The sequence below is a fragment of the Lycorma delicatula genome, chromosome 7, assembly GCF_047948215.1.
Source record: "Lycorma delicatula isolate Av1 chromosome 7, ASM4794821v1, whole genome shotgun sequence".
NCBI classification, from domain to species: Eukaryota; Metazoa; Arthropoda; class Insecta; order Hemiptera; family Fulgoridae; genus Lycorma; species Lycorma delicatula.
In genome coordinates, this window is record NC_134461.1 from 6,244,808 (window position 1) to 6,270,204 (window position 25,397).

Here is a 25,397-nt window from a genome sequence, read left to right on the forward strand (position 1 = left end):
CAAGGTCAAGAACAGCCTGAATGTTGTCATCATTAACGCTGATCCGCAGAAGATGTTCACGCTTTAATTCTCTACTGTGCCATGGCCACTTCAAAATTTCTTGGCCCAGCCAAACACCTCGAGTTTTTGACAGAGTAGCATCTCCAAACTGTGCCTGAAATAGAATCAACATTTCACAGGATTTGACATCTTCATCGGCGAGAAATGTGATAATTCATTGCATAAAGGACGATAGTACTTTTTGCTCAGACATTTGCTACTGTCGTGGGAATGTGACCTATGGTTGCTCCCCTCCACATTTAATCAGCTAACTACCCGTAGCACCTCATCAAATCACTGCTTTTCCTCAATCCACACAGCAAAATTTTGGTTTTTATTTGAATGGACCTCGTACATATGGAATCTTATGGAACACCCAGTATTTTCAAATTTATAGTAATGTACTTTACAGCAATGAATTTGATCTAGGATGTGGAAATTAGAAAAATATGTCTTGTATTTTAGAAAATTTTCTTTTATGATTTTTAAATCTTTGCACCCTTAAAAAATCGGAATAAACTAATGGTTTTTAAATATTTATCTGAAGAGTATTTACAAGCCCGCATGTATCTCGTTTACTATTGTCAGGATTGGGAGAATTTGTAATTGTTGTTCAACATTTGTTTTTTACCTTTCTTCGTTACCTTTTAAGGACCAATTTCAAAAATCTAGAAATGGTTTATTGACATGAAGATTACACTCTCCAAAAATCAGGTTGATTTCTTCATTTGTTACTAAGAAATTAAAAAAATTACAGGGTTTCAAATGAAAATTTAAAAAATCCATTTTAACCTTTGAAACTCAGAATTAAAAAAATCCAGAAATTGGTTTTTAGATATTAATAATCACTCACTTCAAACTCAGCTCACACAGTGATAGACACTCACAGTTCACAATTCATTAATTCAATTTTTTTAATCTCCACTACTACCTCTAAAAAATTATATTTCAATAATATTTCAGCGTTCATTCATTCACATTGAATGTGTTCATTCAGTATGTACTGAATGAACACACACATACGCATATATGTATGTATGTATATTTTCGAGCTGAGATATATCCAAAAACCTTCTGTGTTATGTCAAGAAACATTGGTAAAAATTTGGTTGCGATTGATTGAATAGTTTTTTTTGTTTATTCCGAACAAACAAAAACCCTCTTCCTCTTTTTATAGTAGTGTACATATATACATACATATGTATATACATACATACCTCCTCTATGAATCATGAGACCTTGCCGTTGGTGAGGGGGCTTGAGTGCTCAGGGATACAGAGTAGCTGGACCGAAGGTGCAACCATATCGGAGAGGTATCTGTTGAGAGCCAGACTAAGGAATGATTCCTGAAAGAGGGCAGCAGCTCTTTCAGTAGTTGTTAGGGGCGTAAATCACAATGACTTAAACGGCCATATCAACATCACTCAGTCCTCTGAGTACCGCGCAGCTGAAAGCAATGGAAAATTACAGCTGTTTTTTTTTTCCAAGAAAATGTGGCTCTGCATTTTCAAAAGCAATAATGGAGGCGCCTTCCTTGGTAAAATATTCCGGAGGTAAAATAGTCCCCCGTTCGGATCTCCGGGTGGGGACTACTAAGGAAGGGGTCACCAGAAAAGTAAAAAATAACATTCTACGAGTCGGAGCGTGGAATGTTAGAAGCTTAAAAAAGGTTGGTAGGCTAGAGAATTTAAAAAGGGAAATGGATAGGGTAAACGTGGATATAGTAGGAATTAGTGAGGTTCGGTGGGAAGAGGAAGGCGACTTTTGGTCGGGTAACTTTAGAGTAATTAACTCAGCGTCAAATAACGGGCAGGCAGGAGTAGGTTTCGTGATGAACAAGAAAATAGGGAGGAGAGTGGAGTATTTCAAGACGCATAGCGATAGAGTCATTGTAATAAGGATAAATTCAAAACCTAAACCGACAACGATTGTTAACGTCTATATGCCTACAAGCGCCCATGATGATGATGAGGTAGAATGTGTATACGAAGAGATTGATGAAGCAATTAAACACATAAAAGGAGATGAAAATTTAATAATAGTTGGAGATTGGAATGCAAGCATTGGAAAAGGCAAGGAAGGAAATATAGTGGGTGAATACGGGCTGGGCAAAAGGAATGAAAGAGGGGACCGACTTATAGAGTTTTGCACGAAGTATAATTTAGTAATTGCCAACACCCAATTTAAAAATCATAATAGAAGAATATACACTTGGAAAAAGCCAGGTGATACTGCAAGGTATCAGATAGATTATATCATGGTTAAGCAAAGATTTAGAAATCAACTCGTGGACTGCAAAACTTACCCTGGAGCAGACATTGCAAGCGACCATAATTTGGTGATAATGAAATGTAGATTGGGGTTTAAAAACCTGAAGAAAAGGTGCCAGATGAATCGGTGGAATTTAGAGAAGCTTGAGGAAGAGGAGGTAAAGAAGATTTTTGAGGAGGACATCGCAAGAGGTCTGAGTAAAAAAGATAAGATAGAAAATGTAGAAGAAGAATGGGAGAATGTTAAAAAGGAAATTCTTAAATCAGCAGAAGCAAACTTAGGCGGAATAAAGAGAACCGGTAGAAAACCTTGGGTTTCAGACGATATATTGCAGCTGATGGATGAACGTAGAAAATATAAGAATGCTAGTGATGAAGAAAGTAAAAGGAACTATCGGCAATTAAGAAATGCTATAAACAGGAAGTGCAAACTGGCGAAAGAAGAGTGGATTAAAGAAAAGTGTTCAGAAGTGGAAAGAGAAATGAACATTGGTAAAATAGACGGAGCATACAGGAAAGTTAAGGAAAATTTTGGGGTACATAAATTAAAATGTAATAATGTGTTAAACAAAGATGGTACACCTATATATAATACGAAAGGTAAAGTCGATAGATGGGTGGAATATATTGAAGAGTTATACGGAGGAAATGAATTAGAAAATGGTTTTATAGAGGAAGAAGAGGAAGTTGAGGAGGATGAAATGGGAGAAACAATACTGAGATCTGAATTTAAGAGAGCATTAAAAGATTTAAATGGCAGAAAGGCTCCTGGAATAGACGGAATACCTGTAGAATTACTGCGCAGTGCAGTGGAGGAGGCGATTGATAGATTATACAAACTGGTGTGTAATATTTATGAAAAAGGGGAATTTCCATCAGACTTCAAAAAAAGTGTTATAGTAATGATACCAAAGAAAGCAGGGGCAGATAAATGTGAAGAATACAGAACAATTAGTTTAACTAGTCATGCATCAAAAATCTTAACTAGAATTCTATACAGAAGAATTGAGAGGAGAGTGGAGGAAGTGTTAGGAGAAGACCAATTTGGTTTCAGGAAAAGTATAGGGACAAGGGAAGCAATTTTAGGCCTCAGATTAATAGTAGAAGGAAGATTAAAGAAAAACAAACCAACATACTTGGCGTTTATAGACCTAGAAAAGGCATTCGATAACGTAGACTGGAATAAAATGTTCAGCATTTTAAAAAAATTAGGGTTCAAATACAGAGATAGAAGAACAATTGCTAACATGTACAGGAACCAAACAGCAACAGTAGCAATTGAAGAACATAAGAAAGAAGCCATAATAAGAAAGGGAGTCCGACAAGGATGTTCTCTATCTCCGTTACTTTTTAATCTTTACATGGAACTAGCAGTTAATGATGTTAAAGAACAATTTAGATTCGGAGTAACAGTACAAGGTGAAAAGATAAAGATGCTACGATTTGCTGATGATATAGTAATTCTAGCCGAGAATAAAAAGGATTTAGAAGAAACAATGAACGGCATAGATGAAGTCCTACGCAAGAACTATCGCATGAAAATAAACAAGAACAAAACAAAAGTAATGAAATGTAGTAGAAATAACAAAGATGGACCACTGAATGTGAAAATAGGAGGAGAAAAGATTATGGAGGTAGAAGAATTTTGTTATTTGGGAAGTAGAATTACTAAAGATGGACGAAGCAGGAGCGATATAAAATGCCGAATAGCACAAGCTAAACGAGCCTTCAGTAAGAAATATAAGTTGTTTACATCAAAAATTAATTTAAATGTCAGGAAAAGATTTTTGAAAGTGTATGTTTGGAGTGTCGCTTTATATGGAAGTGAAACTTGGACAATCGGAGTATCTGAGAAGAAAAGGTTAGAAGCTTTTGAAATGTGGTGCTATAGGAAAATGTTAAAAATCAGATGGGTGGATAAAGTGACAAATGAGGAGGTATTGCGGCAAATAGATGAAGAAAGAAGCAATTGGAAAAATATAGTTAAAAGAAGAGACAGACTTATAGGCCACATACTAAGGCATCCTGGAATAGTCGCTTTAATTTTGGAAGGACAGGTAGAAGGGAAAAATTGTGTAGGCAGGCCACGTTTGGAGTATGTAAAACAAATTGTTAGGGATGTAGGGTGTAGAGGGTATACTGAAATGAAACGACTAGCACTAGATAGGGAATCTTGGAGAGCTGCATCAAACCAGTCAAATGACTGAAGACAAAAAAAAAAAAAAATACATACATATACGTGTACATTTTTTCCTTTTTTAATAATACATTAACTTCTCCCGAGAAGACAATTCTCCATAGGAAGCAAGGGTGTGAGAGATTTAAAAATATTTTTTTTACCTTATTACTAATATTTGTCAAAGGTTTTCATCAAAATGCATTTTTTTATAGATAGTACTCATAGATTAAAGAGGAACACTTATCTTCCTTTGATATTCAGTTAATTATATTAATGCTACGAGGGCCATTCAGAAAGTAAGGAAAGTTTCCACCTGACGTCGCCAGGCGCACGTCAATCGCATATATATTGGTGTGCTCGTGCTTGGCACCTCAGTCAGCGTCCAGCCGTGACAACGGGAACATCTCTGCACTGCCCGTTTTTTTTTTATATACAAATTTGAAATGTGTGCTGCAATCGAAAATCCCGCCAGTTGTGAGGTGCGGTCTGCGATTCGTTTTTTGTCGGCAGAAAACTTAAAACCGATAGAAATTCATCGGGAACTGTGTGAAGTATACGGGAACAACGTAACAAGTGAAAGTTTTGTCAGGAAGCGGTTTAAAAATGGCCGAACAAACGTTCACGATAAAGAGAAGAGTGGACGTCCGAGCATTGTGACTGATGATCTGGTCTCCAAAGTTGACGAAAAGATTCGTGAAAACCGCCGTTTCACAATAACTGAGCTTTCTCTATGTTTCCCACAAGTTTCACGGACTTTATCATTTGAAATTGTTTCACAGAAGCTATGCTACCACAAATTTTGTGCAAGATGGGTGCGTCACTGAGCCGTTGAGATCACAGGCGGCAGAATTGTATGACACAGGAATTTCAAAGCTTGTCCACTGCTATGATAAGTGCCTGAATTTGTACGGTGATTATGTTGAAAATTAGTATTTTAGTTCCTCTTTCACATGTATATAATAAAAAGTTTTTCTTGTACTTTGTTTTTTTAAAATTCCAAAACGTTCCTTACTTTCTGAATTGGCCTCGTATATCGAAGTCATCATATTAAGTACGGTAGTTTTACATTCACCAGTTTTAGAGAAATTAAGAAAAATTAATTCAATGCACAGACATATGTAATAAACACACAGACACAGAATTGTAGCTGATTTTTTTTTTGTTTTTTTCACTTAATTCCTGAAAAAACTAAGAAATGCAAAATAATGGGTATCCAAAATTTTCACTAGTTACATTACTTTCTCTTATTATATTATTCTGTATGATAGTAAAAACATTGGTAATTAGAGTATCGATGTGAATAAAATACTTGATAAAATTGTTGTATTGTTTTTTTATAATGGTAAAGATTTAACTGAAAAAGATTCAGCTGTTTCAATTAATATTAACAGATTTGTAGACATGTTTTAGTATAATTGAATTTTTCTAATATAGAATCATATTATTATTGTAGAAACTATTAAGAATAAATTGGTTTATCCATTTCTAGCTTTCTGTCTTGAAATATTTTTATAATACTTGTAAGATATACAAAAGCAGCTAAAGACAGTATAATACTTTCCACAAATTCACCAATAAATTTAATTTCAGCTGAACAGTTGTCGCACAATATAAACTAAGGCTTATCAAATCCAAAGTAGAGGATATATCTTTCTCAGAATATATAGAAAACTCTACAAAGCGATTGGTCATGCTTAATATATCTATTGTATCATTCAGTATAAACGTTTGGCTTCTTCATTTAAGTTATCCATCATATCAGCTAATAATTACGTACATAGAAATTAACATAATATAATATTGAGCGCATGTTACGATGACTATACACTTGCGTAATAAGGCAATACTTTCTATAAAATTGAGAATAACATTTTATTATTCGATAAAAAAATTGTATAATAAAAAAAAAAATGAGGCGTGTTTTTAAAGTAATGATGCAATCAAATGATTCATTACCTTCATTTTCATAACGCCACAAAAATCCTTGCGCTACAGCAAAACCTTTTTCCTTGTGTACGTGTCGGTTAAACATTTTTGGCACCCATCTGTCACACAATTTTTTTGTAGCCCAATTTCAATCAAAATTTTGTAAGTCATAGATTGTGAAACATCAAAGACAATTGTGACGTTTTGAAGTCATTATCATCATGAATGTTTGAAATGAATGTACTGCCGTTTTAATCTAGCATCGTTCATGATATTTGGCCCATAAACGCCACAAATTTCAGTAGATTTTACCCGCAGAATTTTTTTTTGCCTTAAAGAATTAGCCTTTTCCTTGTACTTTACGCTCAGCGAGATCACAGATTGTAGCGCTTATTATAAATGAATGAATATAAATAACTAACACCAAAATGCTGTACTATTTTTGTTAACAGCTGACTATCGATTAAAATAACTAACTGTGCAAGTGCCATCTGTTTATATCATGTATAAAGGTGGCAGAATTAAAATGGAACTTGCTTTAACAACTTGCCTCATATACAATGCTAACCAGATATTGGCTATCATTAAAAAATTACCATTATTTTATGGAAAGAAGGTAACAGGGACGCAAAAAATAATACACAATTACAAGATACCTATACAATTACAAGATAGTATTACCATTAGCACTTCATTACCATATTGGACAAGAAATTGCACATTTATCCATCAATTTATTTATCAATCCACATTTATCAATGCATGAATTTCTATTGTTGGATTTTATAGTTTGTTGTCTAGATAACTACTGTGTAATATAGTTTATCACATTCTTCTTGACTATTTATAATTTGCAGTTTTGTGGTAAACATTTCATTTACATCATTAGCATTATTTATTCTGGTGATAAAAAATTATGAAAACAAAATTTTTGATTCGGTAAGATTAATTCTGAATTTTGGTTGTGTTCTGAAAAGATCTGAAGTTTATTTTTATGAATTTAGAAAGCTTAATTTTTCTAAGCAGTTATTAATCTGATTGAAGAGAGCCTTGTTTGGTTTGTTTGCAATTGCAAAGATTAGAAATCTGATAGTAAAAAGATCAAATCAAAATGCTGTATTTCTTGGCTTTATTGCAAAGCCTCTTTGATACTACGGGTATCAGAGAGGATTAATAATATTAAGTAATTTGACACTGATTTTCTTACATCCATTTATATATGATTTTCCTTAAAATTTTTATTAGTGCTTAGATTTATTCACTCGTTTCATTATTTTTTCCATCTTTCATTTTTCTTTTGAGGTGTTTCAGGTTACACGTAGATCCCATTTTAATGTGAACATTGATTTTATCAAATGCTTAATATTATCATTTTAGCAATTTTTAAATAATTTTTTATCGGAAGAAAATATTTCATTTATATTGATCAAATATTTTATTTAATAACTATGATATTTTTACAACCGGGTGCTTTGACAAAAGTTGACGAAGGAAAATAGAATGATAATTTGCTTGTTGTATGAATGAAGAAACTGAATCGTGGATAGGATGGTGCCAGTATACTTATGCTATGAATAATTACTAATTTGCTTTTGTTTTATTTTGACTGAAATTTTCAGTTTAAGGGGCCCTCATTAGATCTGGTGTTAACCAGTTCAATTTGTGATAATTTATGGCCTAGTCTGTTTAGTGTATTGTGAAGTTTCACTTTGATTGGCTTGTGTTGATAATTTTTTATTTATGCTGCAGTCTTTGCTTTTTATCCTAAACTAGTGCTCAAAACTTGTGTTTTTTTTTTAAGCCATACTATAGAAAGCTGTGGTGAGAATTAAAAAAGGTTATGATTTAAAAATCGAAGAAAAAATTTCAGTTTTATAATGTTATAATAATGAATTACCCAAAATGAGGTAGTTAAAATTGTGAAAAATTACGACACTATTATACATGCACAAAGACAAGTAAAAACTTAAATTTTGTTCACAAATAGTGGTGAATGAGATGTGTATGATTGGCCTTTTTTTTTACAAGAAGCTGATGATCTCATGAAAAAAGTTTATAAAAAAAACTTTGTTACTACAGATGGTTGACTTACAGTTGGAAAAAAAGGGAAAACATAGTTTATGGACATGTGGACTATGAACAGCGAAAAGTTGAATTGAAAACAAGTGGCAAAATATATTTCTGGATACTTTTCATATAATGCTTGTCATGTTTTGTGTAGTGAAATTGTATAGATTTATGTAGAGACAACTGCAGTACCATATTTTAGTTATGGTTATGAATCAGGTGTTATTATTTTTAATTGCGTTTGTCCTAATATGATCATATTAAGTGGTGCTCACTGAATATGAAGAATTTAAATTATTATATTTATTATTTTTTTTTTTACTTTTTTTTGGACGCATATTCTTAAGTAAAAAAACTTTTTTCTTTATTTATTTTTTTGTCTGAATGTGAAAATGTAGTTGTTGGCAAGATTTTTATTTCTTAACTATTAATTGATGCTTCATTTTATTTTCAGTTAATGTTTTACATGGTAGAGAAATTTCAGGACCGTTTTCAAGAAAACAGGCATTTCCTCCAAGGATGTATTCTAGAATGCAGTTATTATCTCGTACGCTAGGTCATTTATCTGCTGTTTATTGTTGTCTATTTGATGGAAGTGGAAGATATGTTATTACAGTAAGTTTTTTTTTTGTTTTATTTATATATAATGTACTAAAATACTGTTGTAGAAACTTTTTATTACAGTAAGGTTTTTATTTGTTTTATTTACATATAATGAACTAAAAAACTAAAAACTTTTAATCTTTGATATGTAACTGTGTTTGACATATGTCAGACGCAGACATATGTAGTTACAAAAAGATACTAGTTTAGATTAAATTGGAAATTTGTACTCACCATCTTGAATCAAATGCCATTTTTTTAAAAATATGATAATGCTATATAGATACTATTTTTTTTCGGAAAAGTAATGGTGGAAACTATTTATTGATAATTGCTTTTATTTTTAACATAATAATACATTTGTATTGATATTAGATATGATTTAATAATATCATTTTTTGGTACAATGTTATTATGATTTAATCTTTTAAGCTTATTAAGCTTAAGTTCGTGGTGATGAGATTTTGATGACTTATTTTTGTACTCACAAATTTAGTCTCGTGAAAATTTAAGACCTTTGTGATGAATTCCTTGAGTTACTTCAGTTTGAATGTATGAAAATACAATATTTAAAGGCTTCTGTAAAAGTAAGAGTATGACTCCCAGGTTCTAGACTTTTTCAGAAAGTAGTTGTTGCAAAGTTCCTTTCCAGAGAAACTATACTTAAAGGTGAGTTTCTATCTTTTTCATCAAAAATATTTAATTTCAAAGGTTATATTTTGTGTTTATATATCTCAGATTTTTCTGTAGTTTTTTTTAACTATTTCTTTCAGTATGGAACAAACTAAGTTCTGGAAATAAAATATGTAGTAAATTTTTATGTTGGTTTTTGTTGGATCTTTATATCTTTAAAAATAAAGATGTTATTAAAGTTTTTAACAAAGTTGGCCTACATGACTGTATGAAATGGCTGCTTGAAATGACATGAAACGTCCTAGAAATAAACCTCTGTTTTTAACTTAAGATGTGGTAAAACTCTACGATAAAAGAATATATAAATTTTACAAGGGTTATTTTTTTCAAGGTCAGATTGGTCGCAAAATAAAAACCCGTGCAAAAATCAGAAGAACCTTTGCGCATATGTGTTGCGCAGCGTCTCTAGTATGGCCTTCAATCATGCCGCGTCACTTTGCAACAATTGCATCTCCCGCCAAGTGTGAAGTGTGTGCGGTAGTTCGATTTCTTCAGGGTGAGGGGGTGTAATGTGGCTGAAATTCATCGATGAATAAGTGATGTGTACGGTGAAACTTCAATGAGTGACAGCAAAGTGCGACAGTGGTACAGGAACTTTAAAGCAGGACTGTAAAAAAGAAGCTCCTGCAGCGTTTTGGTTGGGAAGTGTTTGATTACCCACCATACAACCCGGACTTGGCTCCATCCGATTTTCACCTCTTTGCTCACATGAAACGTTGGCTAGGAGGACAACATTTTGGCACAGACATCGAGCTGCAGACCGGTGTAGAAACATGGCTGAAGACACAGGCGGCTCCGTTCTGTGATGAGGGTATTAGAAAGTTGGTACCACGCCACGACAAATGTCTAAATCAGAGTGGCGACTATGTAGAGAAATAGCATAACTATGTAAGTATTGTTACAAATAAAAAAGTTTATATTTTCGCTGTGGTTTTAATTTCGTGACCGGTCGGACCTTGAAAAAAAATAACCCTCGTACTAGCAACTATCTTTGGGTGGATTGAAAAGGATTGGGTCTGGTAATTGGCCCAATTTGAAGAAGAAAATTTGAGAAGTGTTTAGTTATTTACATCTCATAAACAAATGTGTTTTTTTATTTTTTATTTTTAGCATTATTACTCAATAAATCTGTTTAATTTGTAAATTGCAGCTGTTGCTAAAACACAAATTTCGTAATGTTTTTCATGTTGACGGGTATGCCATGCTAATCCTTCAGCTTAATGTTAGCTTAATAAGTTGTATAACTTTAGTGTTTACATTGGATTTGTGTTTTTGTGGGATTTACATTGGTGTAAAAATTTTAAGGGCAAATTATGGTACGAAGAGTAACAGGGTGGACCAATAATTACTGATGTTATATCCTATTAGCATCCATTTAGTATATATAAGGCGTGCAAAATATTGGTATGTACATAATATATATTTTTAATTTGTTTATTATAAATTTTCTGAGGCTAGATTTTACTTAAATAGATTTGATTTTGTTTTATTAATTTTTTAGGGTGCTGATGATATGTTAATCAAAGTGTGGAGTGCGGTAGACGGTCGATTATTAGCAACATTAAGAGGTGTTTTATCCGAATTGACTGATATCGCTATCAATTTAGAAAATACTTTATTAGCTGCTGGCAGTGTTGATAGAATTATTAGAGTTTGGTGTTTGCAAACTGCATTTCCGGTATGTGTTATCTTAAGTAGGTTATTATTAATTGAATTAATAGTATTCTTATAAAGAAATCTTTTTGGCGCATTAATGATATAAATTATATTGATATGTTCAGTACATCAAAATTTGTGTTTTGATTTTTAACCAGCAGAGATTGTTCATAGAATGCAGCAACAATATGGAGAGAGTTGTTTGAATGGAAGCAGAAGCTACAAATAGCTTGAGCACTTTACAAAAAAGGTAGAATTTCTTTCTATGATGAACAATGGAAAGGGAAGCCTGGGAAATGGAAGGACTAGTTTTTATTCATTTCACACCTTAAGATGAAACTAAATAGTGAAATGAAAGTTTAATACAGGTTATTGTGATCACTAAAAGGAAAAATCAAACCCAAAAGGCACGGTAAACAATCTTTCAAAAGTTGTAATCTTGCTTCAGGCCAGTTCTAGACCCTAATCTCTAATCTGTACATACAAAAATTCTTTGCCTTCAAGATCTCTGAGCTGGTGGAGTGCCTAGCCTTGAGCGGTAGTGATTTTCCTATTTTTGGTTGGCTGAAGTAAGAGTTGTGAATGAACCATTTTTATTCTGATGAAGAGATTGTAGAAGCGCTACAAAATTGGTTATCCATCGCACTGAAAATTTTCTCCCAGAAAGGAATTCACCGAAGCTTTTTAAAAGATGAATAGATGACGAGTGTATAGAAGTAAGAGAGAGAAGTATGTTTAAAGATAAGCGCATTTCATTTATAAAAGTGCAGCTGAAAATAATGTTTTTTTTTTTTTTCAAATTTTACTTGTACTTAAATTTTTTTATCAATACTGATAAAATTAAGTTTCCTTATAATTAATTAAATTTTTTTGTTTTTATTTCTAATGTGTACATTGCAATCTGTTCAACCGGTGAATGATAATCCCCCACCCACCATGTCCTGATAAGATGAGGATGATATTTATGACATGTAGTCTTGTACAAATTCTGGCTGACCATTCCTGAGATGTATGGTTAATCAAACCCCAACCACCAAGGTACACTGGTATCCACCATCTGGTATTCAAATTCATATAAAAGAATCTAAATTTTACTAGGATTTGGAGCTCAGAACCTTTGACTTTGAAAATTAGCTGTTAAACAAGTGATCTGACAATGAGTTTATGCTTGACCAGCCTGGTGGGCTAATTAAGTTGATAAAATAAATTTAAAATTATACTTTTATAATGACAATAATTATCCTTTATTTCTTACTTAGGTGCTGTTTGTAGGTTTGTTGCTTTATCAACACCAGTTGCTAAAGCAACAAACCAATATGAATATATGTGTATGCTTTTTTAAAATGTTATATACATGTTTCATGTATTTACCAAATAATTCTATTGCTACCATGTATTTTAATAAATATTACAGTCATTAATATATGTTTATAAAAATTTGTTTGCATCAGATTCTGAGTCACAGTGCATTTTTAAACTTTTTAGCAATTTTTTTCAGATCATATTGAATCAGAAATTTTTGTAAGAAGCAGATTAAAAAATTTGCTTATAAAGAAAAAAAAAATATTTTTTAGTTTTAATGGTGTAATGGCTAATGTTTGGTACTGATTACTTTGTAGAAGAAAAATTTGACTCTTGGCCCTGTTTTGGATTTTAAATCAAGATCTGAACTAAGCCAGGAATATGTGCTTATCTTATTTTTAATCTAAAAAAGAGGTTAGTTTTTAATATTTTATTTTTTTACTCTGAACAAATATTTAAAAAAAAAAAAAAAAATAGTTAAATATTATAACAATATTTTAGTATGAGATTAAAGATTATTCTGTTTTGATGTTTCTATTTCTATGTAAATCATTATGATTTTGAAATCAGTTTGTGGATTTATATTGGAAGTTTATAATGAAACAAATCTGTTTACACAGTATAGTGTTCTAGATGAAATGTATATGATTTTTTTCTTAATGGCAACATATTTTATGATAAGTATTTTTTTTAAGTCATATTAAAATACTTTTTTCTCCATACAAAAGATCATTCTATTTCAAGGTAGTTTTTTAAAGAAAAAAAAAATGTATATATATATATATATATAAATGTATATATATATAATATATATATATATATAAGATGTTGTGTTGAAGATTTAAATTCTTTATCCATTCATGTTTGATAATTTTTGTATTCAATTTAATAATTTTTCCAGATTGCAGTATTAATAGCGCATACAGGTATGATTACTGGAGTTAATTTCTGTCCTGGTATTATTAACGGTATGCATTATCTCGCTTCTACTAGTACTGATGGTTCTGTTGCTTTCTGGAGTTACACTGTTGGACCGAATAATGTAGTTTCATTCCAGTGAGTATAGTTTACAATTATTTAAAATTCTATTATTTTTTATTTTGAATTTCTTTGTTTGCTTAGACTTTTGGATCCAGGGAAATATTCTGGATCGCTATCTCTTACAGACAGATGGTTATGCTAATCTGATCTACTTGGGGTAATAGCTTTCTAAAAATTAATATTGTGTCGCTACAAAATATTAGCAGGAGAAGCTGTGTTTGCTTAACCCAGTAAGTTTACTGATTTTAGTGTACGCAGATAACTGATGTGAAGTAAGATTTCAGGCAACACATGAGCATGTTATTGAATTGTAGAAACTGATTCTGAAATGCTAATTATTTTTATTAAAAAGATTATATATTTTAATGTGTCTTTATACAAATAAAAACAGATAATATTTAAGTCGGCTTGCTGAGTATGTCGAAGCCTGTAATTCATAGTTTTTTAACAGTATACTGAAGATTCGTTGACTGAATGAGTTAGTTTCACGTTTATATATTAAAATAGCGTAATATATTAAGGATTTCTTATTTCCTAGAAGAACGTTTTAATTTATATTTGAATTTTTAAATATTAGGAACTATTGACTTTCAATTTAGATGAAAATTGTTCTCTACAGGACCTTCAGAGCTATATATGTAACTAGTTGTTTTGTAAGGTTGCTGACAGCACTCATTTAATTGAAAAGAAGTTGTAATTACCTCTGAAATTTCTTACTGACGATTAACTTCTTTGCAATTTAAAAGTGAGTTTATATTATTATAATGTGTTATTTTGTTTTATCCGTATGTATTATATAATGTTTTAAATGTTTATAAACTTCATTAAAAGATAAATGAATAGTTGATTTCTGTTCCCGTGAAAGTTAGCTATTAAGATTATTAAGAATTACTGTTAAATTACTTTTTGGATCAAATTTAAACTTTACGGTTGACTTATTCAGTTAACGATCATCTTCAATGAGACTAATGTTTTTTTAAAAATCACCCATTTAGTGTTGATGATTGAAATTTGTATATATATACAAATTTAGAATATATATTCTAATTAATAATAAATTGAAATTTCTCTTACGAAATTGTTCGATTTTTTTTTTACTTATTTTATCTCTTTGTCATATACACCGTACATATAAGTAACATCATATTGTATTTTTGTATTTTAATAAATATTGTATTTTTGTTGACACCTACCTAATTGTCCATTGTTTGATATCGAGATTTCTTTATTTCTGTACTTCAAAATTTTACATTTTTTTATAGAATCATTTATATATTTTACTTGTAATTGATCGATTAATAAAGCTGCTTGTGAACAATGAACTCAACAGTGAAAGAATTAAATTTGATAACACTAAAAATAATAAAAATTATAGTACTAATTAATGCTGTTAATTACATAGAAATAAACTTTCCAGAGGATATTTTATAAATAATTATGCAGCTTGTCTGTAGTGGAACCGGCATTGTTCTTAAGATAATGTTACCAGCAACAGTATCATCTGTAAGCCCGCTGTGGAACCTGCATGATTAGTTCTGAAACATGTGGAAGAATGAATGATTATCATGTCTCTTGAAAGTGACTTATTAAATTACTTTTATGACATTAATATTACATAATGGTAAAAGATAAACCGATAATAAGATAACGGCTTAGCACTCCATAACAGCTATCCATAATCTGTATATATTATATAAAAATGGAAAGTGTGCTAATCAAGTTTTGAAGTCGTATTCTTCATTGTTCTTTACCCATATCCTTAATCCTTATGTTCCCGGGAGGTTCTGTAAATTTTGGCTGGATCCCACAAGGTTTGTGCTAAAAGAAACAGGAATCTGTATCGTTACTGTCATTAGTGTTAAGAGTTTTTGATAGAAGCATTTCTCCCTATGGATTACCATGGTTAGGACAGTCTGACTTTCCTACCTGAAGTCACATAGAATTCAAAACTCTGGCTGAGGTACTGGACAAAGCTTGTTGTCAAGCTACAGTAACGCTAGTAATACGTTAATTTAACTGCAAAGTTTAAATTTTAATTGACCTCAATTTTTAACAATTAATTTTTTTTGTTTATAAGAACTTTCATTTATATATGTAGGAACTTTTAGTTGCTACTGTTTATTTTAAAAATAGTTTTAATTTTAATATTCCCATTTTAGAAATGTTATATAAAGTGGCTTGTGCCTGCGCACGGGTTTACACTTTGCAGGTATTAAGTTTATGTCATATTTTCTACAAAGGAAATAAAGGTTTATTCATTTATTCATTCATTCAAGTGACATAATAACTGTTCTTCCAGATTTTTCAGTGCTAATTATGCATATTGCACAGTGGGTTTTACAGAATGATACTCTCGTTAGTGGTAACACTATCTTAAGAACAGTGTCACCTCCATTGCTGACAAGCTGCATAATTATTTATAAAAGATCCTCTGAAAGATTATTTTTTATGTAATTAGCAAGCATTAATTAGTCTATAATTTTTAATATTTTTAAAGTTTTATCAAATTTAATTGTTTCATTGTAGAGTTCATTATTCATGTTCAGCTTTATTAATCGATCATTTACAAGTGAAATATATAACTGAATTCTGTAAAAATTGTATAAAGTTTTAAAGTACAGAAATAAAGTCTGATATATAATGATATCATTTTTGTAGTGGAGTGCCACATATACTGCAGACAAGCTGCATAATTATTTATAAAAGAACCTCTGAAAGGTTAATTTAATGTAATTAGCAAGTTAGTAATTTTATTTAAAGCATAGCTAGTTAGCTACGCCAAGGTGTAACTTGGTGTTAGCTAGTTATTATTTTTAAAGCATTATCAAACTTAATTGTTTCATTGTCAAGTTCGGCAAATTGTGTTACTGTAGCTTATTTATAGTAACACTCTAATTGTAACACCACTCTCAAGGTAGAAAAAAGACAAGCTATAGTAGATGTGTCATTGTTGCCGGAGGATACCTTCACTCGTTCAGGTTGCATTTCTTGTGTCTATGAAAGCTGGTTTTTCTACATAACTAATAATAAAAGTGTGGTTACCTATGCTACTTGAACATACATCGATTGCAATCCACTTCTCTCTTCACTAATAATGAATACGTGGTGTAGCTAAGTAGGCAGAAAGCCATTTCATTGTTTTTAGTTTTTGTAAACTGTACTAAATTACTTTCCGTAGTCTGAAAGACTATGCAAAGTTTGAGTATTTCAGATTTTAACAATACTGCTATACAATGTGTTTATACAATCTTATTGTATTATTAATATTAATTTTATTGTATTAATTTTCTGCCGATCAGTTCTAAAGCTCTGCAATACAATGAGAAAATGCGTCCTGGTCAGGCACAGATGATTTGTGCATCGTTTTCACCAGGTGGTATGTTCATGGCAGCTGGTAGTGCCGATCACCATGTTCGTGTCTATAAGATGGTTGGAGATAATGAAGCAGATGGGCCGCATAGAATATTGGAAACTGAACCACATACTGATAGAGTGGATTCAATTCAATGGGCGCATTCTGGATTACGATTTATATCCGGAAGCAAAGATGGTACAGCTATAATATGGAAATTCACCAGACAGCGATGGAAAACACTTGTACTTAACATGACAACTAAATTACCTGGGTAAGTTACTAGTTTAGTTTATCAAGCAGTGATTTATTAATTAAATGATATCTTTCCATATGCATGCATTTAAATTAATATGATGTAATAAAAAAAAAATATTTCATTTTTATTTATTTGTTTAACTTTCTACAGAATCAGAGTAGAGAGAAATGCTTTTGTGACAGATAAGTAGTCATATTAAAATTTTGCCGATTGAGTACAGTTAGTATTTTAAGTGACATTAGTCATGTGAAGACTTTCTTAGAGAGCTGCATCAAACCAGTCAAATGATTGAAGACAAGAAAAAGTCATATGAATATAAACAATTTGGAATAATGTATTACTTTTTTCTCAAAAAGTTAACTAATATTTTAAAAGTTAATATAACTAATAAATATTGTAAATTTTAGCCTTTGTTTATTTTAGGAATTGTCTTTTAATTATGTATGTGTGAAGGCAAAGGAATTTGTTTTAACAGAGTCTTACTTCACCTGAAAGAGGAAATTTTACATAAGGGTCCTTGTAAAGAATCTTATTTAGAATCTTGGCATGAGCTAAGAATTGTTTTTATGAAATTCAGCAATAAAAAAGGTGAATTCTCTTAAAGTTTGATGCACCTTTGGCAAAAAATATAAACGATCAACATATTCTACAAGGAGGTTCCATGATGAACCTCCTTGATGATGAAAAACTGAAAGCTCTTATCAGATATTATTTTTATTATTTTTTTGAGTGTAAATCTATGAAATATTAGGTGAATGAAAGACAGTTAAGTACAGTTTGTATGCATATTAAAAAAAAAGATGATAGTGTCCATGGCAAGAATATTACTACACATATATTGAAGATAAAGAGATTGGAAATTAGAACTTATGTCCTAAAATGATATGACTTTCATGTCCTGAATTTTTTTCCCTGAGACAGCCTGTGTATTAAAAACATAAAATTGTGATCACTGTGATGATGATGGAACAAAATGCTGCTGGTAGTCTGTTTTGTTCTGGTTATATATGATTTCAGTATTTGTAAGCGATTGTTGTTTGGAGTTACCTTCAAAGCTTGTGTTGTTTTTTATTATTAATAAATGGGCTATTACAGATTGAATAATTTAGATTTATTTTGTTTTTTTATTAATTCCTCTACTGATTTAGGCAAAATATATGATGCATTTTCTTTTGGCAGAAGATATATATAAATTACTTAGGTTCCAGTATTTTTACTGGTCTTTGTAATTACTGTGACACATGTAAAGCTCTTCAGAAACAAGAGGAATTAGTTCTTTCTGATTCTTTTTTCTTTTTTCTGAAAGTAATGATAATGTTCACCGTGCAGGCAGTCTTTCTTAAATAGAGTAAAGAAGATATTTGTTAAGCTGATTATCCTCTTGTATTTTGGTGGGCTTGACCTGCTGATATGCAACTGTTTGTTTCAACTTTGTCAAGGAGGCACCAGAACACTTAGGTCTTCATTTTCCCTTTTAAGATTGTCAAAGGATGCTTGCTATTTTGATAATGGCTATTCCAATTTCAAGAGTGAATTGTATGTTAGGTCACATACCACCTTTTTGTAGAATTTGGTCCTAGTCTTTAACTTTTTAATTAATATGAAGAAGATTTTATTTACTTGCTTGTATGTATATACAGTCTTATATGCACAGAAAAATTATATCATACAAACATATTTGTTAATATTTGTGAGTTTGGAATTCTTTGTATCTGTTAATCCAGAATAATACATATTTAGTCAATATTTATATCAGAGGAAAATGAAAAAGGCGGCATATTTTTGTTGAATTTATTCTATTGTTACTTGATAGCTATATTTTTTTAAGGATTAGTGGATAGTGTACTTATTAATTTGCGTAGGATCTATTGCAGTAAAGGTTTTTTTTTTTTTAGCAATCAATAATTGCAAACCAACTTTTTTACTGTTATTAATTTTTTAATTCCAGCTCACTATTTTTTTCTGTTTTTAGCAAACCAGATGTAGTGGTAGATCCGAAATTAAAACTGAAAGTAACTATGGTGTGTTGGAATACAAATGATAAATGGGCTATAACAGCGTGTAATGATCATTCTATCAAAGTTTGGGATAGTGAAGCTGCTAAACTGTTTGAAGTTTTACGAGGCCACAAAGAGGAAGTTTTTGTGTTAGAGAGCCATCCACTGGATCCAAATGTAAGTGATACAAGAATGAAAATTTAAAAGAAGTGTATCTGTATGTGCTTTTAACATTATTATTAATTTTTTTTGCCCAAACATCAGATTTTAGCTTACAGTGTTACTGGTGTTTAAATGATTGGAGCTTAAGAGTTTGAGGATATCATGTAAATTTTTTTTTATGTTATTAATTTAGGTACTCCTGTTTGATATTTTAAAAAGTTTGTAAAAGTGTAAACAATTGTTTTTGCATAAATTATTTTCATTTGAAATTTATTTGCTAAAATGTAATTGAGCATGTTAAATTAAAAATACTTTTCAGATGTAATTTTTTTCTTAATATTATCCTTTATTGCAAAACTATTTTTTATTGATTCAGGGTCGGTCCACTGTTTATTATTTAAAATTAAGAAATAACAGTACTACAATTTCAATTATGTAATTTGCCTATTAAATAGGTGATATTCAAGAACAGTTTGTTTCATTTTTATTAATGAAGTACAAAATAAAATTCTGCCTTTTTTATAAATTTCACTGCAGGAATCATGTAGCTGTCGTCTATATTATGATTTCTAGATTCAAAATATGCAAAGAATTATGGTATAAATATAATGTGCTTATGTTTAAATTTTACTGCTCAATCAATGATGGGATTATGTGAGTAAATTTCTACATAAAGCAATTCTTGAATTTTACCAAGAAACAGTGGAGAGAATTAAGAACTATTCAGCTAACCCAGTACTTGAATTTTAAGTGAATGACTGTATAAACAAACTTATAGATGTACATTCTGATTTATTTATAAAAAATATGAACCTTGTTGATGGTTCTATTTTCTTTTTTAGTCAATGAGGATACGATTTTATAATTGTTAATGAGAGTATTTAAAGATTAGTGTAAAACAAGAATTTTACAGTTCGTTTGTTATTAACATTAGTCGTGTGTTTATTATTTTAAAGAGCATTTCAATTTTTATCTGTAATTTAAGTGTGTATATGTTAGTTTGATATATTTATTTCATGCTGTCGCCAACCTATAACTTTGTAACAGGGAGTTTTATTCTTTAAGACTTTGGGGACTGGCATTCCCTCGGGCCTAATCTCTGCAGCTTTTCTTCCCACTGTACTGAGCTGCAGAACACATTAACACTACACGCAAACACCACACCTAGAACACTACACACGTACACCACATCAAGAACACTACATATTCACATCACATTAAAAACACTACACAAATTACAACATATACCCTTACAGAACTACACAATAACATTCTACATTATTTCTTCCTAATCATGCGTTCGGTGATGTTGCGACACTTTACCAAGGGCAACTGTAACCCAAGGTAGAAACTATCGTGCCAATCAGTGAATGGCTCCATATAGTGAGTCTCAAAAGATGTCCTCTGGGCACCTGGACAAACACAATTGTATTTAGTTGTAGCTCCAGTATGCATGCGCTCTGCTGGAGTGGTCTGTCATATCACCAGTACTCGGACAAAATTTCAAATCCAAAAATAAATCCTATTAATCCAATTTTAGTCTGGTGAAGAGGCCTTGTTTAGCCTTGTCTAATGAGGATAATAGCCTGGTAGAAGAGATAATAGCCTGGCATTAAATCATGTTGATGCAGTAAATCTTAAATTTAAAAACATACATAATCAGAAAGGTGGCTCCCTCCAAAAAAGTTTCACCTTTCCTAATAAAAAGATAACTACTTCAAATGGTTCCTCAAAGAACATTAGAAAATTGCGAGATGGATCGATTGAAATATTTAATGATTAACAAAGTCGATCTATCTTAACGTCTCATTAATATGTTTGGTATAAATGCCAGTGCCAAATGCCTCAAAACTAAGTACGAGCCGGGAAGTAATTTTTTGCCGAGACCATTTAGATATGGATATCACTGAAATAGCTGATGAGCTTCGTCCCCAAGATTTAGAAGTAAAGCGTATAATAAAACGGCAGAGCGGAATGGAGAACCAACACCGTCTCTTATACTGATATTCAATCTCCCGGTATCACCTGAGAAGATTAAAAAAGGGTTACCTATCAGTTCAGGTATGACCATTCATACCCAGCCTATGGTATTGTTTCAGATACCAAGGATATGGTCACAAAATAAAGATCTGTGCTTGATATGCTAAGGAAGGTCACAATGATACTAACTGTCAAGAAGATGAAAATTGTGCGAACTGCAGTGGTTCACATACAGCTCGCTCCCAAGATTGCCCAACTTTTTAAGAAGGAAAGGCAATTCTCAGAATCTCTACCAAGCAGAAGCTATCTTTCCCAGCTGTACGCAGAGAATATAAAAAGACAATTAACTCATGGAACCTGGTTAAACCAGATGTATTTTTGCCACCGCTACATCAAAACAAGCTCCTACAAATGTAGGTAATCAGTGTGGATCCTGCAATGAGCTAAAAAACTTGTTCAGATGCCATCTGACCGAGTAGTTTCACTTACAGCCACTATTTCAGTGCTGACTACAACAAAAAGAAAGTCGTTAGCTACAGTTAGTGAAACCAACAATGGAATCCCTCAGAAAAGCGCCTGTCCCTAAAATAAATTGTATGGGCAGGAGTAAACACAGGTAGCTGTAAACAATCTAATAAGTTCCCTATTAAGGGAGCCCACACAACCACCCCGTCTGGGATGTCATCTATGACTTCCCATCCTTCAAAATCTTCTTGTCAATCACCTCATTTACTGGAGAATATGATCGAGGAACTGCCTGATCTCAGAACATCGTAATTCTTTAAAATTAAAAATATGAAAAAGAAAAACTGGATCACCTATAATTATTTTTGTCATATATTTACTTATATTTCTGCATCTGACTACCTTTATTTATGAGCATTATTCAGTGGAACGTTAGAGATCTTTGGTCCTGAATTGAAGATGTTGATGTGCCCACATAAACCATTAATAATGTGCTTCCAAGAAATGCATTTATTACAGCAGGATGAGGTAACACTTAGAGGCTATACATATGAGAGATACGACTGTCTTGTAGATAGGAGAGAGAGTGGTGGTGTTGCTATTTTTATGCAGAACGAGATGTCTGCTAAAAGGGCACAACTAGCTACCTTCATTTTTGCTGTTGCTGTAAAAATCTCAGTCCCGTTTAAATTGCATATCTGCAATTTGTATCTCTCATTGAACTTTGAGTTCAATGCTCTAGAAATATCAAATCTCCTCATGCAAATCCCATTGCCGTTGTTAATCGTAAGAGACTTCAATGCCCAACATATTTCCTGGGGCTCATCTTTCTGCTCCTCTCGAGGAAATATGTTAAAACAGAGTGAGACAAGACTTGGACCTTTTCTACTGAGTGATGGGTCATACACGTTTATGTTTGGTACACTGTCAAACATTGACTTCTCCTTTTTGTTTGCCAAATTTACTCCCGCGTCTTAATTGGTCTGCTTGTGGCAGTGACCACAGGCCAATTACTATAGCTTTTGGTGTCGACTGTAAAGTTAACAAAATACCGTGGAGATGGATTGTTGAAAAGGCAGATTGGAACAGTGATCATAAAGCCTTCCCATCACAGTATGGCAATGATGAAGACTCCCTTGATGAATTTACCTCTTTTACATCTCTGATACTTGACAGTGCTAATAGATATGTTCCACAAACATTGGGAAATCCAAGATGTCTTTCCGTTCCTTGGTGGAATGCTGATTGCCATAAAAAAACACTATTAGCAGTCGACGACAAGCACTGTGCAAATTTAACTGTAGGCCTACAAAAGGAACACCTAGATTTGTACTGTAAGCCTAGAACGGTATGTCATCTGGTATTCTTAGTCGCTAGGAGGAAGTCATGGAGGAATTACATACGTGGACACCATCTCACGCACTACTCCCACGTTTACTGTGTGGAAAAAGATCTGTACAATCTGTGGATCACCAAAACAATCTATTCTCGGACTCATTCATGAAGGAGAACTCCTTACATCCTCTTCATAGAGTAATGAATTTCAGAGGTACAAATTACAGATGGAAGTACTATTGTTGGTAATAATTGAACGTTGGTAATTCAGTTCGTGAATTAAACGCTCCATTTTTATTCAACGAGTTGTCACATTCATTTAAAAACTCACGTAACTCCTCTCCTGGACCTGACAACATTCGTCTCAGTATGCTCTCACATCTTCCTAATTCGGTGCTACAACACCTGTTGTTTATTTATAATAGTCTATTCTCCTCACAAGTTTTCCCTTCAGTCTGGTCAGCTTCCATTGTCTTACCAGTACTTAAACTTGGTAAGGACAAAGGAAGTTCCTCAAGCTACCGCCCTATCTCTTCAAGTGTTTATGTAAAGTGATGGAGAGAATGGTGAACCACAGGCTCCTGCTGTACTTGGAGAGACATGTCTTTTTATGTCTAGAACAGTGTAGTTTCCGTCAAGGTTGTTCTTCCATTTACCATTTCATGTTACTGTAAGCAGCTATTCAAAACGCTTTCCTACTCTACCTGCACCTCGTAGCTATCTTCTTTGATATCAAAAAGGCATACAATATGGCCTGGCTACGTGGTATTCCTAACACCCTTAAAGAATGGGGAGTCAAGGGCTGTATGCTAGCATTTTTCAGGGGTTTCTTAAATGACTGAACTTTCCGTATCCATGTTGGTGATTCCTTATCAGGTAGACTCACCTTTGGGAATGGAGTGCCTCAAGGAATTGTTTTAAGTATCACCTTATTTTCTGTAGCCATCAACAGTATTACTAAATGTGTGCAGCCACCTGTTTCATGTTCATTATTTGTTGATGACTTTGCTATATATATTATGTCCTATTCAACAGGCACAGTAGAGAGACTGCTGCAGAACTCTGTATTTTGCCTTGAAACTTGGTCCAGGGTTATACCGGCTGCTCCTTTTCACCTGTGAAAACAAAATGTGTAGTCTATTCTCAGCTGTGGGAACCTTCCATTTCACAAGTTTTTCTCAATGGAGAGCTAATTTACTATATTTTTAGGTTTATTTTTGATAGCCGCCTTACTTGCATCAAACGCACCAAATAAAAAATGGTCCAAACTTTTAGATATGCTGCAAGTCCTCAGCAACACCAATTGGGGAGCTGATCGATCATATATGTTGTGATTTTATTATTCCTTAGTTTGTTCCTGCATAGATTATGGTTGTGTCACCTACTTTTCAGCACACAATACCGCACTGAAGATGTTAGATATTGTACATCATGCTTTTCTCTGTTTTGCTACAGGTGCTTTTAGATCAAGCCCTGGCATACTTGTTGAGTGTGGTGCACCACCACTTTGGGATAGACGTGACTAACTTCTAGCATCTTACTTTGCCCACATTAAAGGACAACCAAATCACCCAGTTTTAACTGCAGTTCTTGTGAATCCTAATTTACAAAGATAAGAAGACCATTCACGTTATACTGCACCTATGGCTGTACGTACCCGGAGGTTACTAAAGCTTTTAAACATTGACATACCTTCTATTTTTCCAACATATCCCTGTTCATATCCTCCGTGGAGAATAAACTGTATAAATTTTATTTTTGATCTTACCATATACAAGAAACAATCAACACCACCTATCATCTTTCAACAAAGTTTTCACCATTTTCTCTCCAAAATAAACCCAGACACAATAGTATACACAGATGGATTAAAACAATGATACCGATGGAAGTGCATTTATTCATAATAGCAGAATCTATATGTTAGTCTGCCTAGTATTATAGGTATATTTACTGCTGAACTGTATAATATCAATAAGGCATTGTATATAGTTAGTCCAAAATACAGTCATATCCTTATTTGTAGTGCACTCCAAGTTTTAGAAGATTTCTACTCTAGATATCCTTTGGT

At 32.3% G+C, this 25,397-nt stretch overlaps 1 protein-coding gene across 5 annotated transcripts in view; it reads left to right on the forward strand.

Moving 5' to 3' along the window:
* Positions 1-25,397, forward strand: part of BRWD3 (bromodomain and WD repeat-containing protein) — a 153,525-nt gene that overhangs the window by 16,312 nt on the left and 111,816 nt on the right. For all 5 annotated transcript variants that reach the window (XM_075371709.1, XM_075371708.1, XM_075371710.1 and 2 more), the window contains 5 exons: positions 8,936-9,096; positions 11,279-11,455; positions 13,637-13,791; positions 17,076-17,402; positions 19,360-19,561. In XM_075371709.1, the coding sequence (XP_075227824.1) occupies positions 8,936-9,096; positions 11,279-11,455; positions 13,637-13,791; positions 17,076-17,402; positions 19,360-19,561 (1,022 nt within the window). The remainder of the gene's footprint in view (positions 1-8,935; positions 9,097-11,278; positions 11,456-13,636; positions 13,792-17,075; positions 17,403-19,359; positions 19,562-25,397) is intronic.